We start from the raw sequence: 15,990 nt of genomic DNA on the forward strand, positions 1-15,990 counted from the left end.
GTGAAAGTGTTGTGGTCAGATGAGACCAAAATCGAACTCTTTGGCATCAACTCAACTTGCTGTGTTTGGAGGAGGAGGAATGCTGCCTATGACCCTGGGAACACCATCCCCACCGTCAAATATGGAGGTGGAAACATTATGCTATGGGGGTGTTTTCCTACTAAGGGGACAGGACAACTTCACCGCATCAAAGGGACGATGGACAGGGCCATGTAGGTTTAGGTTTAGGTTTATTCAATTTCTATACCGCCCTTCTCCCGAAGGACTCAGGGCGGTTAACAGGGCATATATAAATAACAGTACAAAAATTAAAAAGAAATTAAACCAATGCCCAATTAAAATACAATGACAATAAAATAGTAAAAAACCCATTAAAAAACTCTAATATTCCCCATCAGGCCAGACCAGCTAATTCAAATAAGTGGGTCTTCAATGTACCATCAAATCTTGGGTGAGAACCTCCTTCCCTCAGTCAGGGCATTGAAAATGGGTTGTGGATGGGTATTCCAGCATGGCAATGACCCAAAACACATGGCCAAGGCAACAAAGGAGTGATTCAAGAAGAAGCACATTAAGGTCCTGGAGGGGCCAAGCCAGACCTTAATCCCATAGAAAATCTGTGGAGGGAGCTGAAGGTTCGTCCTTCAGCCTCGAAACATTAATGGCTTGGAGAGGATCTGCAAAGAGGAGTGGGACAAAATCCCTCCTGAGATGTGTGCAAACCTGGTGGCCAACTACAAGAAATGTCTGACTTCTGTGATTGCCAACAAGGGTTTTGACACCAAGTACTAAGTCATGTTTTGTGAAGGGGTCAAATACTCATTTCACTCATTAAAATGCAAATCAATTTATAACTTTTTTGAAATGCATTTTTCTGTTGCTATTCTGTCTCTCACTGTTAAAATAAGCCTACTATTAAAATTATAGACTGATCATTTCTTTTTCACTGGGCACACGTACAAAATCAGTAGGGGATCAAATAATTTTTCTCCTCACTGTATGTCATTCTTAGGCTTAGCCCAACAAAATTGATCTTAAAGCTTTATACTTTTGCATTTTTAAAGCGATCTTTAGGATTGTGCATGGACATCCTTGTTAGAAGCATTAAAATATTCGTATCTTTTACAGTGGCCATTTGTGTGGCTGCTCTGCAAGCTGTCCTCAGTGGTCTGTACATATGTGTGAATATACAAACAGCACTTTCATTGGGATTGCCAATTAAGTGATGTTTTCACATGTGTACAAAGACAGCTGGGGATGGCCTTTAGGGTAGTTGTGTGGGCCTTCCAAGACACCTAAATGTATTAATAATTTCAAGAGAGATTTTTTAAAAACGGTACATAACAGAGCACCTCTTTGAAATGTTTTGCATAGCCCTTGTTTACAATTTCGGTATCTGCAAATACTTCCCATTGCTGAGAAATCTGGGCTTTATGTTTTTTATCTGTTTGGGTATTCGGTGAACATTTGGTAAGCAACCAGCTGTCAGACAGACATATGCTTGCTATGATTCATTTATAATATAGCCAAAATATAACTAATTGAATGAATTAATCTCAGGCTCTTCTTCCTTTCTTTTTTCATGAATTCCTAAAAAGTAAAGCATTCACTTGAAAAATTTAAAACAAATAAAAAGTATTATTAACAAGTTTTACTGTATATCACACACATAGATACACAATTAAAAAGTGATGTGAATAAAAGGAGTTTTATATGCTTCTGCTCTGCCTTCTGTGAGTTCCTTAGTGCTCCAGTGTTTGAAATGATGAAATTCTACAGAAGGTGTCAAGTGTTTTTTTCTTACCTTACAGAATGTCATACCCAGGATATCCTCCGTCAGGCTACCCATCTTTTCCTGGTTATCCTGCAAGTATTGATTTGGTTATTATATGCTGGGGGCTGGAGAAACCAAGGTTCAGAAAAGAAGACAATTGAGCAATTTATGTAATAAACTAATGGCAGCACAATTTGGTCTGAATCTATCTTGAGATTGGTAAAATAAAGCCTCATACATTCTATTTATGAAAAAAACTATAGCAATGATTTTCTGTTCATTTCTTTTTTCTCTTTTATAATTTATTAATTTATAATATAAAATACAAAAATAATAAAAGAAAACAGGAAAATAAGGGAGGGAAAGGGGAAGGAAAAGTGTGGGGCACAGGAAAACAGAGAAGGGGCTGACTTCTGACTCCCTTTGGTGCAAAATAACAATAAAATAATAATAATAATAATAATAATAATAATAATAATAATAATAATAATAATAATATAATATAATAATAATAATAATAATAATAATAATAATAATAATAATAATAATAATAATAGAAAAATAGAATAAAAATAGCATCAAACCTCAACTTTTTACTTTTATATAATAATATAAACTATCCATTTCTATAACAAACCTATCTATTCAGGAAAGCCCAAAATCAAAGTTTCATTTTTTTCCACCTCAAGCACAAAGTCCAGAAGCAGTTTTCAAATAAAAACAAAAGTTATTGCATTTTTTCTTTGATCAAAGCAGTCAATTTGGCCATCTCTGGTAACTCCATCAACTTTTGCAATCATTCATCCATTGTAGGAATCAAAGTGTCCTTCCACTTTTGTGCGTAAAGTAATCTTGCTGCCATCAACATATATAATATCAAAGTTCCATTTCCCCCCCAAGTCTTTTTCCATTAAACACAGAAGAAAAATTAACAACAACAACAGAGTTGGAAGGGACCTTGTAGATCGTCTAGACCAACCCTAATCCTATATCATTTTTGACAAATGGCCGTTCAATCTCATTTTGAAAACCTCCAGTGATGAAGCACCCACAACTTCTGAAGGCTTCCATTGGTTGACTGTTCTCATTGTCAGAACACTTCTTATTTCTAGGTTGAATCAGTTTCTGTCCATTGTTCTTTGTCTGGTCTTTGGGTATTTTGGAAAATAGGTTGACCCCCTCCTCTCTATGATAGCCCCTCAAATATTGGAACATTGCTATCATGTCACCCTTTTCCTTCTCTCCACTAGACTAGCCATGCCCAGTTCTTGCAATTGTTCTTTATACATTTTAGCCTCTTGGCCCCTAATCATCTTTGCTGCTCTTCTCTGCACTCTTCTAGAGTCTAAACATCTTTTTTATAATGTGGTGGGGAAAACTGGATGCAGTATTCTAAGTGTGGCTTTCCTAGGGCTTTATTGAGTGGTACTAATACTTCACATGATCTTGATTCAGTCCCACTGTTAATGCAATTTAGAATTGCATTGTTTTTTTTTGGCTGTTGCTGCATACTGCTGATTCAGTGTGCGGGATCCCACATCCGAGATCCCTCTCACAGTTACTACTATTGAGCAAGGTACCCCCTACTATTTGGGGTTTTTTGCCTAAATGTAGAACTTTACTTTTTTCACCATTGAATTTCATTTTGTTAGATAGCGCCCAGTGTTCAAGTCTGTCCAGATCCTCCTGTATCTTAAGCCTATCTTCTTTCTTTGTATATAGGCATCTTTATGTCTGAGACTATGTATGCTTCCTATTTCTCCTATTTGGTGTTTGAGTTTGTCTTCCTTCCCACTGCTCTGTACTTCATTATTTGATTTGTTTTCTTGGGGTTTTTGCTTGGAATTAGGTCCTGGAGATCCTAAACTTGGTTACACCCACCCCACCCCCCCAATTTTAGTTTAAAGCCCTCCTTATAAGTTCAGCCAGTCATTTTCTGAAATGATTCTTCCCGGTTTTTGTGCCCAATCTTTAGGAGCTCCAGGACCTAATTCCAAGCAAAAACCCCAAGAAAACAAATCAAATAACGAGGGAAGGAGCGATGGGAAGGAAGACAAACTCAAACACTAAATAGGAAATATAGAAAGTATACCTAGAGTCAGACATAAAGATCTCAAATGCCTGTTCTGGTTTTATCTTTATATTCACTATGAGAATCTTCTGTATTAAGATGTGAATCCTACTCCAGTATTTCTTTGCTTTATCACATGTCCACCATAAGTGATAAAAGGCCCCTTTTTACATTTGCATTTCCAACATTCATTTGAAATACCTTTATACGTTCTTGACAACTTATCTGATGTTAAATACCAATGATACATCACCTTGTAAAAATTTTCTTTTAAATTACAATTTACTGTAAATTTTAGACATTTTCATCCACATATTCTCCCATTATTCAAGCATTACATTATATTCACAGTTTCTTGCCCATGCAATGCTTCACATATTCCCCAAATTCAAATTCAATAACAATTTATAGACCTTAGTAATAATGTGTTCTTCATTAGCATGCAGTAGGATTTCCAATTCATTTTTCAGAAAGTCAAACCCATAACTCCTTTTTTCTGATTTAAATCTTTCAATTGTAAATATGTAAACCAATGGCAGACACGTCATTCTGATTCTAACTCCTCTTTAGATTCAAGGATAGGGTCACCAAAATTGTTGTTGTTAATTGTGAAGTCGTGTCCGACCAATCATGACCCCATGGACAACATTCCTTCAGGCCTTCCTGTCCTCTACCATCATCAAAATTAAAAGATATTTGCTCAAAAGTCTACCACTCTGGCTTCGCCACCATTTCCTTTCTAAAAACAGCTTCCTTCGGCGACACCCAGAGAGGCATCTTCACAAAAAACCTTGTTTTATATTTATTCCAAACTCTTAGGATAGCATGTCTAACTAAATGGTTATTAAAATCGACATTTACTTTAATCTTGTCAGACCGTAGATAACCATGCCATCCAAATCTTAATTCATGGCCCTCTAAATCAAGTAACCTCTTACTCTGAAGATTTACCCATTCTTTTAGCCAGACTAAACAGCAAGTATTGAAATACAGTTTCAAATCTGGTAACCCAAACCTCCTCTTTCCTTAGCATCTTGCAATAATTTGTATTTAATTCTTGGTTTTTTCCCTTGCCACATTCACTTAGAAATATCCATCTGCCATTGTTTAAATGGAGTATCAGTAGCAAGTACAGGTAGTCCTCGACTTACAGCAGTTTGCTTAGTGACTGTTCAAAGTTACAATGGCACGGAAAAAAGTGACTTATGACCATTTTTCACACGACTATTGCAGCATTCCCATGGTCATGTGATCAACATTTGGATGCTTGGCAGTTGATTCATATTTATGATGGTTGTAGTGTCATAGGATCATGTGATCCCCTTTTGCGACCTTCTGGCAAGCAAAGTCAATGGGGATGCCAGATTCACTTAACAACCATGTTACTAACTTAATTGCAGTAATTCACTTAACAAATGTGGCAAGACAAGTCATAAAATGAGGCAAAACTCACTTAAATACATTTCTCACTTAGCAACAAATTTTAGGCTCAATTGTGGTCGTACGTTGAAGACTACCTGTATTGGTAATGCCTGAAACAGAAAAAGCATCTTTGGTAAAACATTCATCTCAATTAGAAACATTCTACACATTAAGATTTTCTGTTCATTTCTTAATAGATCAATTATTTGGTAGAATGTGGAAGCACTTTAGATTTTAGTGAATAAATGAAGCCTATTAAATTCCATGAAGGTTCTAGCAATAGGCTCTTTTACAATTTGATTTTTTTTTTAAAAAAAATGAAAATGCAGATAACTTTCTGGGGAAATTTACAGGAGGAAATTATATTTACAGATATAATTTTCCAATAAAGCCTGCCTAATATCAAAAAATAAGTGAAGACATTTCTATACTTTACAATTTTGAAATAGCAAAAAAAATGTGTTTATGCACCTTTCCTGATCACATTTGACAAATTCTTCTGAAAACAGTAGAGCTGCAACCCTGCTGAAATGCAGAGTATAGATAAAGACTTGTGCTAAGTCAGGGGTCTTCAAACTTGGCCCTTTTATGACTGCTGGCTGGGAGTTGAAATCTACAAGTCATAAAAGGGCCAAGTTTGAAGACCCCTGTGCTAAGTTCTATCAAGTTGATCTCAGTGGCAAGAGACAATAGAGGAGACTTGTAATATATTGTAGAATAAAAGAGAAAGGACTTTTATAGAAGAAATTGAAACATGAATGAGAAATATATTGTCAGGAAAGGATCTTAAACATGACTGAGGCGGAACATGTACAAGAATAGTTTTTTTAGGACTTTTTTACTGGGAGATGGGTATGAGGAGGAAAACCCAAATGTGGTTGTGCCTGGATATGAACAAATTGGCACGATGAAATAGATTCTGTGGTTGGACATGCACATACAAAAATGTGGGACATTAACTTGATGATTAAGGAATAATTGCCATAATGAGCTATACTGCTCATGAGAAAGATTGTCCAAAAGCATCTTTATCATTGTAAGGCAGGGGTGTCAAATTGCTAGCCCACGTGCCGGACACGTCACGACAAAACTGCTCCCATCCCATTGCTGGCAATGGGGAAAAATCTCCGATACATCGCTCGATGTCACGTGATGTCGTGAGTTTGACATGTCTGTTGTAAGGGAACCAACCCCAGGACAGATGCTTCTCAGGCATGTAGACTTAAGTCCCAGAATTTTCAGTAATTGCCATGCTGGCTATAACATCTGTAGATCCTATGCTGCTTAATTAAATAAGTAATAGTCTGTTTTCCAGTATGCTAATACTTGATTGGTTGTTTCTATTCAGCCTACAGGACAGGAATCTGTTTATCCACCTGCCAGTCAGTATTCTTACCCTGCGGTGCCTGGAGGCTTCCCACCTGTGGGAGGCAGTGAATATAATGTAGCTCCACCAACTGGGGAATTCCCAGGGATTGCAGGCTACCCAACTGCACCTGGTGGGTATCCTTCTGCATCTAGTGGATACCCTGGACTACCTCAGCCTGGTGGCATGCCAACTTATCCTGGAGGTATGTTCCCAAGTGCTGTTTGCAGCGTGGATTTTTAAGAGCTGAATGTTTGTATCTGATATTTCAAGGAATCTAAGCAAGCAGGTAGTATGACTGCTATCCTGCTGTATCACAGTGTATAACAATAATGTATTGTGAGAATAAAACGAAGGAACAACATTAAATACATACCAGCTATTTGTTTCCTAATCTAGTATTGATCAAGTCCTGGTCACGTTTAAAGATTCTGCATATCTGATGCCCTGGACCAGTCCCAGTCTTATATCACAGGCTGACTATTTGGAAGATATACAGTTGCAAGAAAAAGTATGTGAACCCTTTGGGATTATGTGGTTTTTTGCATGAATTGGCCATAAAATACGCTCTAAACGTCATGTAAGTCACAACAATAGAAAAACACAGTCTGCTTAAAATAATACTACACAAACATTAGCTGTTGTCATGTTTTAATTGAAGATAAAATGGAAACATTCACAGTGCAGGATGGAAAAAGTATGTGAACCTTTGGACTTAATAACTGGTTGACCCTCCTTTGGCAGCAATAACCTCAACCAAACGTTTCCTGTAGTTGCAGATCAGACCTGCACAACGATCTGGAGTAATTTTGGACCACTCCTCTGCACAAAACTGTTTCAGTGTAGCAATATTCTTGGGATGTCTGGTGTGAATCGCTCTCTTAAGGTCATGCCACAGCATTTCAATCGGGTTGAGGTCAGGACTCTGACTGGGCCACTCCAGAACGTGTATTCTGTTCTGTTGAAGCCATTGTTTTGTTGAATTACTTGTATGCTTTGGGTCATTGTCCTGTTGCATCACCCATCCTCTGCGGAGCTCCAGTGGCGGACAGATGATCGTACGTTTTCCTGCAAAATGTCCTGATAAACTCTGGAATACATTTTCCCATCAATGACAACAATCCGCCCAGGCCCTGAGGCAGCAAAGCAGCCCCAAACCATGATGCTCCCTCCGCCATGTTTTACTTTGGGGATGAGGTTTTGATGTTGCTGTGCTGTGCTATTTTTTCTCCACACATAGTGTTGTGTGTTTTTCCCAGACAACTCAATTTTGGTTTCATCTGTCCATGTTTGAAGTTTGCAAAAGAGCACCTGGATGTTCCACAGCATTACTGGCAAACTATACTGTGGACAGATGAAACCAAAATTGAGTTGTCTGGGAAAAACACACAACACTATGTGTGGAGAAAAAATGGCACAGCACAGCAACATCAAAACCTCATCCCCAAAGTAAAACATGGCGGAGGGAGCATCATGGTTTGGGGCTGCTTTGCTGCCTCAGGGCCTGGGCGGATTGTTGTCATTGATGGGAAAATGTATTCCAGAGTTTATCAGGACATTTTGCAGGAAAACGTACGATCATCTGTCCGCCACTGGAGCTCCGCAGAGGATGGGTGATGCAACAGGACAATGACCCAAAGCATACAAGTAATTCAACAAAACAATGGCTTCAACAGAACAGAATACACGTTCTGGAGTGGCCCAGTCAGAGTCCTGACCTCAACCCGATTGAAATGCTGTGGCATGACCTTAAGAGAGCGATTCACACCAGACATCCCAAGAATATTGCTACACTGAAACAGTTTTGTGCAGAGGAGTGGTCCAAAATTACTCCAGATCGTTGTGCAGGTCTGATCTGCAACTACAGGAAACGTTTGTTTGAGGTTATTGCTGCCAAAGGAGGGTCAACCAGTTATTAAGTCCAAAGGTTCACATACTTTTTCCATCCTGCACTGTGAATGTTTCCATTTTATCTTCAATTAAAACATGACAACAGCTAATGTTTGTGTAGTATTATTTTAAGCAGACTGTGTTTTTCTATTGTTGTGACTTACATGACGTTTAGAGCGCATTTTATGGCCAATTCATGCAAAAAACCACATAATCCCAAAGGGTTCACATACTTTTTCTTGCAACTGTATTAGGAAAAAGGTCTACAAACAAGATAAATCTTAACATAAAACTTTAAAAGAAAAAAATCTGTCTCATAAAATTTGGGTAGTATGGCACAGTGTGGATAGGAAAAGCAGCAATTGGAAAATAGCTTTTGCTGGTAATGATTGTTTTGCATAAATTGTATTTTTAAATATTTTAGTTATAATAGCATTGTGTCTTAGTTTTATCTGCAAAGTAATAAGCATTTTCTTCCAGGTGCTGGTTTTGGAGTACCTCCCGCTGGTCCTGGTTTTGGCTGTCCACAGCCTCAACCCCAAACTTATGGAGGAGGTGGTTCAGTGCAAATACCAGGTATAATTCAAATAAGAAGAAGCCATAGTCATATGTTTGCTTCTTTAGAACTAAAATTCATTACAGCCTAATAAATGTTCCCATGCATAGACATTGATTCAAGAAACAGCATCTGTACACAGACTTAGCTCCATTGTTGTCTACTGGTGTTTCTGCTTAATTTTGGAATTAGTTGTGTGGTTGCTGCTTAATGTAGCTTTTAAAAGTGACTTAGAAGCTGATCACAAGGAATGCTCAGTGTAAATGCATCTGTACAATATTTCATGTGAGAATAAAGAAAATTGGTACAGAAATTAGGAAGAAGCAGCATGTGAGCCTATGGCATTCCAGAATAACAGAATAATAGAGTTGGAAGGGACCTTAGAGGTCTTCTAGTCCAACCCCCTGCACAAGCAGGAGACCCTATACCATTCTGGACAAATGGCTGTGCAGTCTCTTTTTAAAAGCCTCCAGTGATGGAGCACCTAAAACCTCTTAAGGCAAGCCGTGCCACTGGTTCAGATTATCTAGACCCGTACCAATCGGGTTTCAGGCCCGGGTACAGCACGGAGACGGCATTGGTCGCTTTGGTGAATGATGTCTGGAGGGCCCGGGACAGGGGATATTCCTCTGTCCTAGTCCTATTAGACCTCTCAGCGGCTTTCGATACCATTGACCATGGTATCCTGCTGCGGCGTCTCAGGGGATTGGGAGTGGGAGGCACAGTTTTTCAGTGGTTCTCCTCCTATCTCCTGGGACGTTTGCAGTCGGTGTTGATGGGGGCAAAGGTCGACCTCGAGGCCTCTCGCTTGTGGAGTTCCTCAGGGGTCGGTCCTTTCGCCTCTCCTGTTCAACATCTACATGAAACCGCTGGGTGAGATCATTCGTGGTTTTGGAGTTGGGTATCATCAGGATACCCAGCTTTTTATTTCGACCCCAAACCACCCCAGTGATGCCCTCGACGTGATGTCCTGTTGCCTGGAAGCAGTTCGGGTCTGGATGGGGAGGAACAGGCTTCAACTCAACCCCGACAAGACTGAGTGGCTGTGCGTACCGGCATCTCGGGATATTCAGAATATTCCATCTCTTTCTATGGGGGGTGAGCTATTACCCCCCGTAGATAGGGCTCGCAACTTGGGAGTCCTCCTAGATTCACAGCTTACTCTGGAAGACCACATAATAACTGTGACTAGGGGGGCCTTCGCCCAGGCTCGCCTGGTGCGCCAGTTGCGGCCCTATCTAGACCGGGATGCCCTGCGTACGGTCACTCATGCGCTTGTGACCTCTCGTTTAGGCTACTGCAACGCTCTCTACATGGGGCTGCCCTTGAGGACCACTCAGAGGCTCCAACTGGTACAGAATGCAGCCGCGAGAGTTGTGCTGGGAGTCTCCCAATACTCCCATGTTACACCTCTGCTCCGTGAGCTGCATTGGCCCCAGTTGTCTTCCGAGTGAGATTCAAGGTTCTGCTAATGGTTTTCAAGGCCCTACATGGCATGGGTCCAGAGTACCTTAGGGATCACCTGCTGCCGGCATCAACTTCCCTCCGCCCTGTGCGTTCCCACAGAGAGGGCCTGCTCAGGATGCCACCGGTCAGAGAATGTCGTCTGGTGGCCCCCAGGGGGAGGTCCTTCTCTGTGGGCGCCCCAGATTTATGGAATCGGTTGCCGGTTGAGCTCCGGATGGCGCCCGACCTTCGCTCCTTCCGGCGCGATCTGAAGACTTATTTGTTCGAACAAGCCGGCCTGGCCTGATGGGGGATGGGTTGGGATTTTATTGTTGTTGTAAATATATGTACCTATTGTTTTAGCTTGGGCATTTTGTTTAATTCTTTTTTAACTTTTGTATCTTTGTACTTTTATATGTTTGCCCTGTTCACCGCCCTGAGTCCTTCGGGAGAAGGGCGGTATACAAATAAAATTATTATTATTATTATTATTATTATTATTATTATTATTATTATTATTATTATTATTATTATTATTATTATTATTATTATTGTTTTCACTGTCAGGAGAAAGGAAACATTTTTTTTTAAAAAAGAACAAAAAACCCTATAGCAGTTAATCTAAAATCTGATTTAATGCATCAGGGAAAATGAACATACTTTCTTACTGTTGACAGGTATTGGGAATCCTGATTTGTATTTTATAGATTTCTATATCGCTTTGGTGCAATATGTGCGTCTAGCACCACAAATTTTGGCAGTCGTATGTACTTGATATAAATAAAATTTGTTCAGCTATAATAAATTGGCTTCATTACAGTATGTAGGACTGTCTGTGTCTTGCTAAAAGCACTGAATATCAGAATAACAGTTGGAAGGGACCTTGGAGGTCTTCTAGTCCGACCCCATGCTCATGCAGGAGACCCTATACCATTTCAGACAAATGGCTGTCCAGTCTCTTCTTCAAAACCTCCAGTGATGGAGCACCCACAAGTTCTGGAGAGAAGTCATTCCACTGATTAACTGTTCTATCAGGAAATTTCTCCTTAGTTCTAGGCTGCTTCATTGCTTCTTGTCCTGCCTTCTGGTGCTTTGGAAAATAGGTTGACCCCCTTCTTTGTGGCAGCTCTGGTATCATGTCACCCCTGTCCTTCTTTTCACCAAACTAGACAGACACATTCCCTTGAATCATAGTAATTCCCTTCAGTCATAGCATGTTCATTGGTCCACTAGATCTACTACTAACTCTATTCCTATTTTTTGTAACCAAGTGTAATTAGATAGCTTCAGTTACTGTTGAAAATTATCTTGGGCAAAAAATTAGAGCACTCCAGGCTGTAATATCAAATGAATAGTTGGTTCTGAAAGAGAGGTACAGGTTTATCACACAGGCTCCTTTATAAGCCTTGATGTTTAGTCATAATCTGTTATGCATCTAAGATATTAACTACATATAAGAATTATATCTCAGTTATATTTTTCTTTTGAAGCTGGGTATCCTGGTGGACGAACACCATCAACACCCCTGCAGGTATGTTATTTTCTGCTATAAAATCCATTAGTATGAATTGTTTCAGCGAAACATCTAGTTTTGCGGATTGTGTCAACCCTAGTCAAAATAATCTTTTGTCCTGTGGGAACCAAGGTCATTGGCTGCTCCCGAGACTAGGGACTGGGCGTTACATAAAAAGCCTGCCAAATAATCATATTGGGGAATGTAGTTGCTTACATAACTTTTATGGGTGGAACATTTAACTTTGTATTGGAAAATTGTTACTTGTGTATCCAGACTTGGTTTCACTCTTGACTATGCTGATACTTTGTAACTAATAAAGATGTTCTTTGAGGAATTTGCAAGCCTCTGAGTTCTGCTTTATTCGTCTCTGTCAGAATCATGACAATTAAACGAAATCTCATAAAACTTCATTTTCTTGGGGTGCTGGGCCCCAACCGCCTACCCACTCACTTTTGGGAGAGCGGTAAAGACTCGATGAAGATTCGAAATGGAGAAGAGTGAAACCACTGCTAGCTGCAATGGAATTCCGGCTGTCGGAGTGCAAACTGGTGCTCCAGCCACCTAGGAGGCATCACTGGCAGGCCAAAGGCCAGGTTAATCCAATCTGGGAAACTGGTACCACAGGAGCTACGATCCTAGCAGACCTCTATCAAGCAGAGGCTGCCCCTCAGTGCAGGAGCACTCCTGGAGAGTGCTTTTATTGCTACCATCCCAGGGATCTTCATCTACGAGTAGCAAGAAAGGAAAGTGGTTGATGGGATGGGACGACTTCGGAGAATGGAGGTTTCAGTCTGCAGTCCACAGCCCCTCACTTGAACAGCTGAAGGAGAAGTTCGGCAGGCTGGAGGTAAAGGATACAATTCCTGTTGCCCAGGAGGTGGGTGCCGGGGGGGGGAATGCCAAGAACTACCCATCTTTCCCTCCCCTTGCTGGAGTCCCAGCCCAACTGCTGGAGCCCGTGCCTCTTCGCCCATCCCCCAGCCATCTGTGATGTCAAGCCCTGTATCCCAACCAAGCCCGCTGTTGCGGCCTCAGAATGCCAGTCCCAGAGCCCAGCCAAGAGAAGTCCAGAGTGGTTCAGCCACGTCCTCAAGACCAGCAATCTTCCCAAGCCCAGAAACAGGTGCAGGCAGCTCTGCCAAGGTTGGAGCCATCTCCCATCAAGCCCAAATCTGATGGGGACCCCGAGAAGCTAACCATTCTAAACCAGGTGTGGGCTCATTTAGATCGCTATGCTTATGCCTACCTGGATGGGGCTATGTTGGTGCATGCTGTGGCAGCAAATTGAGAGGGGAAGCAGCCAACTGGGTGACCAACCTCCATGATGAAGGGGCTCCTGAATTGTACAATATTAACCTATTAGTGGAGCATCTGAATCCCAAGCCGTGCTGGCCAAGGAGATCCACCACCTGAAGCAAAGAGACCGCCCTGCTAAGGAGTACGTTCATGAATTCAGGAGAGTTGCTGGTTGGCTGGGGCAGTGGCCAGAATGGTCACTGATCAGTTACTTCAAGCAGGGTTAGATCACGAGTTACTTCAAGCCTGCATCATTTGGGGTTTTCCTAACCTATTGTGTGAGTGGTACAGCATGGCGGTGGTCCTGGACATTGAGTTGGACCGCCCCAGAAAGTCAAGCACCACCGAGCCCAAGCTGCCATGTGTCCAGGAGAAATGCCTTTAGGGCCGACACTCCCAAGCCACTGCAGCCACCAGGATCTCCCAAGCACCAGCCAGGCTTCCTATTAAGTGCTACTGGTGCAGCCATATGGGCCACCATGCTGTGGAGTGCCCAGCTCCTAACCCTCAACCCAAGAGCATGCCAGTCACCACTGCAAAGCCACGAAAAGCTCCTAGAGGGGGAAGAGAAAAGTCAAACTGGGCATGTCAGAACCCGAGCGTCGAGGCCTCCACTCCCACCGAGCTCAAGGCCAAAACCTGATCCGAGCCACACTAGATGCTGGCACCTTACGACAATGAGAAATAAGGCAAGGAGGACCTCATGGTGAGTCAGCACATTCCCTCCTTTGCCATTCCCGCTAGGCTAATAGTGCCCAAAACAGGGGCCCGCATGAGCTTGAATAGAGTTCAAGCTCTATTCAATTAAGCTCAGTGCTTAATTAACCTACCCACCATATTCAAATTGGGCATCCAAGCCAAACTACTGCCCCTACCCATGAGATTTGAGCAAGCCGGCGGGTCCCTCATCTGAAGTACTCCTGCCATGTACCTAACAGAATCTGTGTGTTTGGAAATGAGTCGGCTTTGGGAAATCATCTGTTTTGTGGTGGTTCCGAAGATGACTGAAGCAGTAATTTTGGGACTAGCGTGGCTTGATGAATGGCATCCCAACATCTGGTGGGAAGAGGGAATGCAGAATTAAGGCTAGGGACAGGACCCCTCCCACCTGCCACTGATGATAAAACAAAAACACTGGCCATCAGCGAGATTCAAGGGGAGCCCTGTGAAACCCTAAAGACTGCTGGGGATTCAACTTGTCCCCACTTAGCGGAAGCATTTAGTGAAAAGGAATGTGACATCCACCCCCCCACACACCGAGCTACGGACTGTGCTATTGAAATTCTGCCTGGTTCCAAGCTCCCAAAACCAAAGATGTACTCTATGATGCCCAGAGAGATGAAAGAACTGACAGAGTACATTGATAAAAACTTAGCTTGGGGTTTCATTCAGCCAGCCAAATCATGTGTGGCTGCTCCCATGCTATTCAAGGAAAAGAAAGATGGATCTCTTAGATTATGTGTTGATTTTAAAGGGTTAAATGTGGTCAGTATAAAAATATGTACCCCTCCCCCTGATGAAGGACATGTTAGCCCACCTGGTTAAAGGAAAAGTTTTTACCAAGCTAGATTTAAGAGAGGTTTATTACTAGATCCAGATTAAGGAGGGTGATGAGTGGAAAACCACCTTTAATTGTCCTTTGGGGAGCTTCCAATTTAAAGTGATGCCTTTTGGACTGCAGGAGATCCTGGCTATGTTTATGCAATTGATAAATTACAGTCCTGTGTTACACTTTCCAAAAATTAACTGACACCCGAGAGGAGGTGGGCTGTTTGGAAGAAAGAGGCTTTTGCAGTTCGTTGGGCATTGCTAATGTGTCATTTCTTGTAAGGGGGGGAATACTTTTTGAGGTATGGACTGATCACAAAAAATTGGAGGTTCTAACTGCCCCCCCCCAAATTATCCCTGAAACAAGTTTGGTGGGCTCAGTACTTTAACCATTTTCATTTCACCTTGAAATATTTTCCAGGGGGTAAGAATTTTTTGACTGGCGCCTTATCTAGAATGCCCCAGTTCAAGAACCACCAAGGGGAAGTAATTTCTTAATAACTTAAAATAAAAAAAGAACAAAAAATCTATAGCAGTTAATCTAAAATCTGATTTAAATGATTTTTTATATTAAAAAATCAAATGCATCAGGGAAAATGTACATATTTTCTTACTGTTGATAGGTATTGGGAGTCCTGATTTGTGTTTTATTGATTATATTACTTTGTTGCAATGTGTATCTCTACATGTACCACAGATTTTAGCAGTAGTATGTACTTGATACAAATAAAATTTGTTCAGCTGTAATAAATTAGCTTCATGACAATATGTAGGGCTGTCTTTCTCTGTCTTGCTAAAAGCACTGAATATCAGAATAACAGAATAACAGAGGTCTTCTAGTTCAACCCCCTGCTCAAGTAGTAGATCCTATACCAATTTCTGGAGGCAAGTCGTTCCACTGATTAATCGTTGTGTCAGGAAATTTTTCCTTAGTTCTGGGTCGGTTCTCTCCTTGATTATATTCCACCCATTGCTTCTTCTGTTGCCTTCTGGTGCTTTGGACAATAGGTTGGCCCCCTCTTCTTTGTGGCAGCCCCTCTAATATTAGAAATTGCTATCATGTCACCCCAGTCCTTCTTTTCGTTAAACTAGACATATGCAATTC

At 41.3% G+C, this 15,990-nt stretch overlaps 1 protein-coding gene across 4 annotated transcripts in view; it reads left to right on the forward strand.

Annotated features, from left to right (window-relative positions):
* The window catches only part of ANXA7 (annexin A7), a 50,966-nt gene that overhangs the window by 11,037 nt on the left and 23,939 nt on the right, over window positions 1-15,990 (forward strand). For 3 of the 4 annotated variants that reach the window (XM_083364243.1, XM_083364245.1, XM_083364244.1), the window contains exons 2-5: window positions 1,812-1,866; window positions 6,616-6,838; window positions 9,004-9,099; window positions 12,016-12,056. In XM_083364243.1, coding sequence (XP_083220369.1) covers window positions 1,813-1,866; window positions 6,616-6,838; window positions 9,004-9,099; window positions 12,016-12,056 — 414 coding nt within the window. In that variant the 5' untranslated portion in view covers window position 1,812. Of the gene's footprint in view, window positions 1-1,811; window positions 1,867-6,615; window positions 6,839-9,003; window positions 9,100-12,015; window positions 12,057-15,990 lie in introns of those variants that run through there. The other variant, XM_083364246.1, reaches the window with a different exon arrangement.

The sequence above is a fragment of the Vipera ursinii genome (genome assembly GCF_947247035.1).
Source record: "Vipera ursinii genome assembly, chromosome: 5".
Classification (NCBI taxonomy): Eukaryota; Metazoa; Chordata; class Lepidosauria; order Squamata; family Viperidae; genus Vipera; species Vipera ursinii.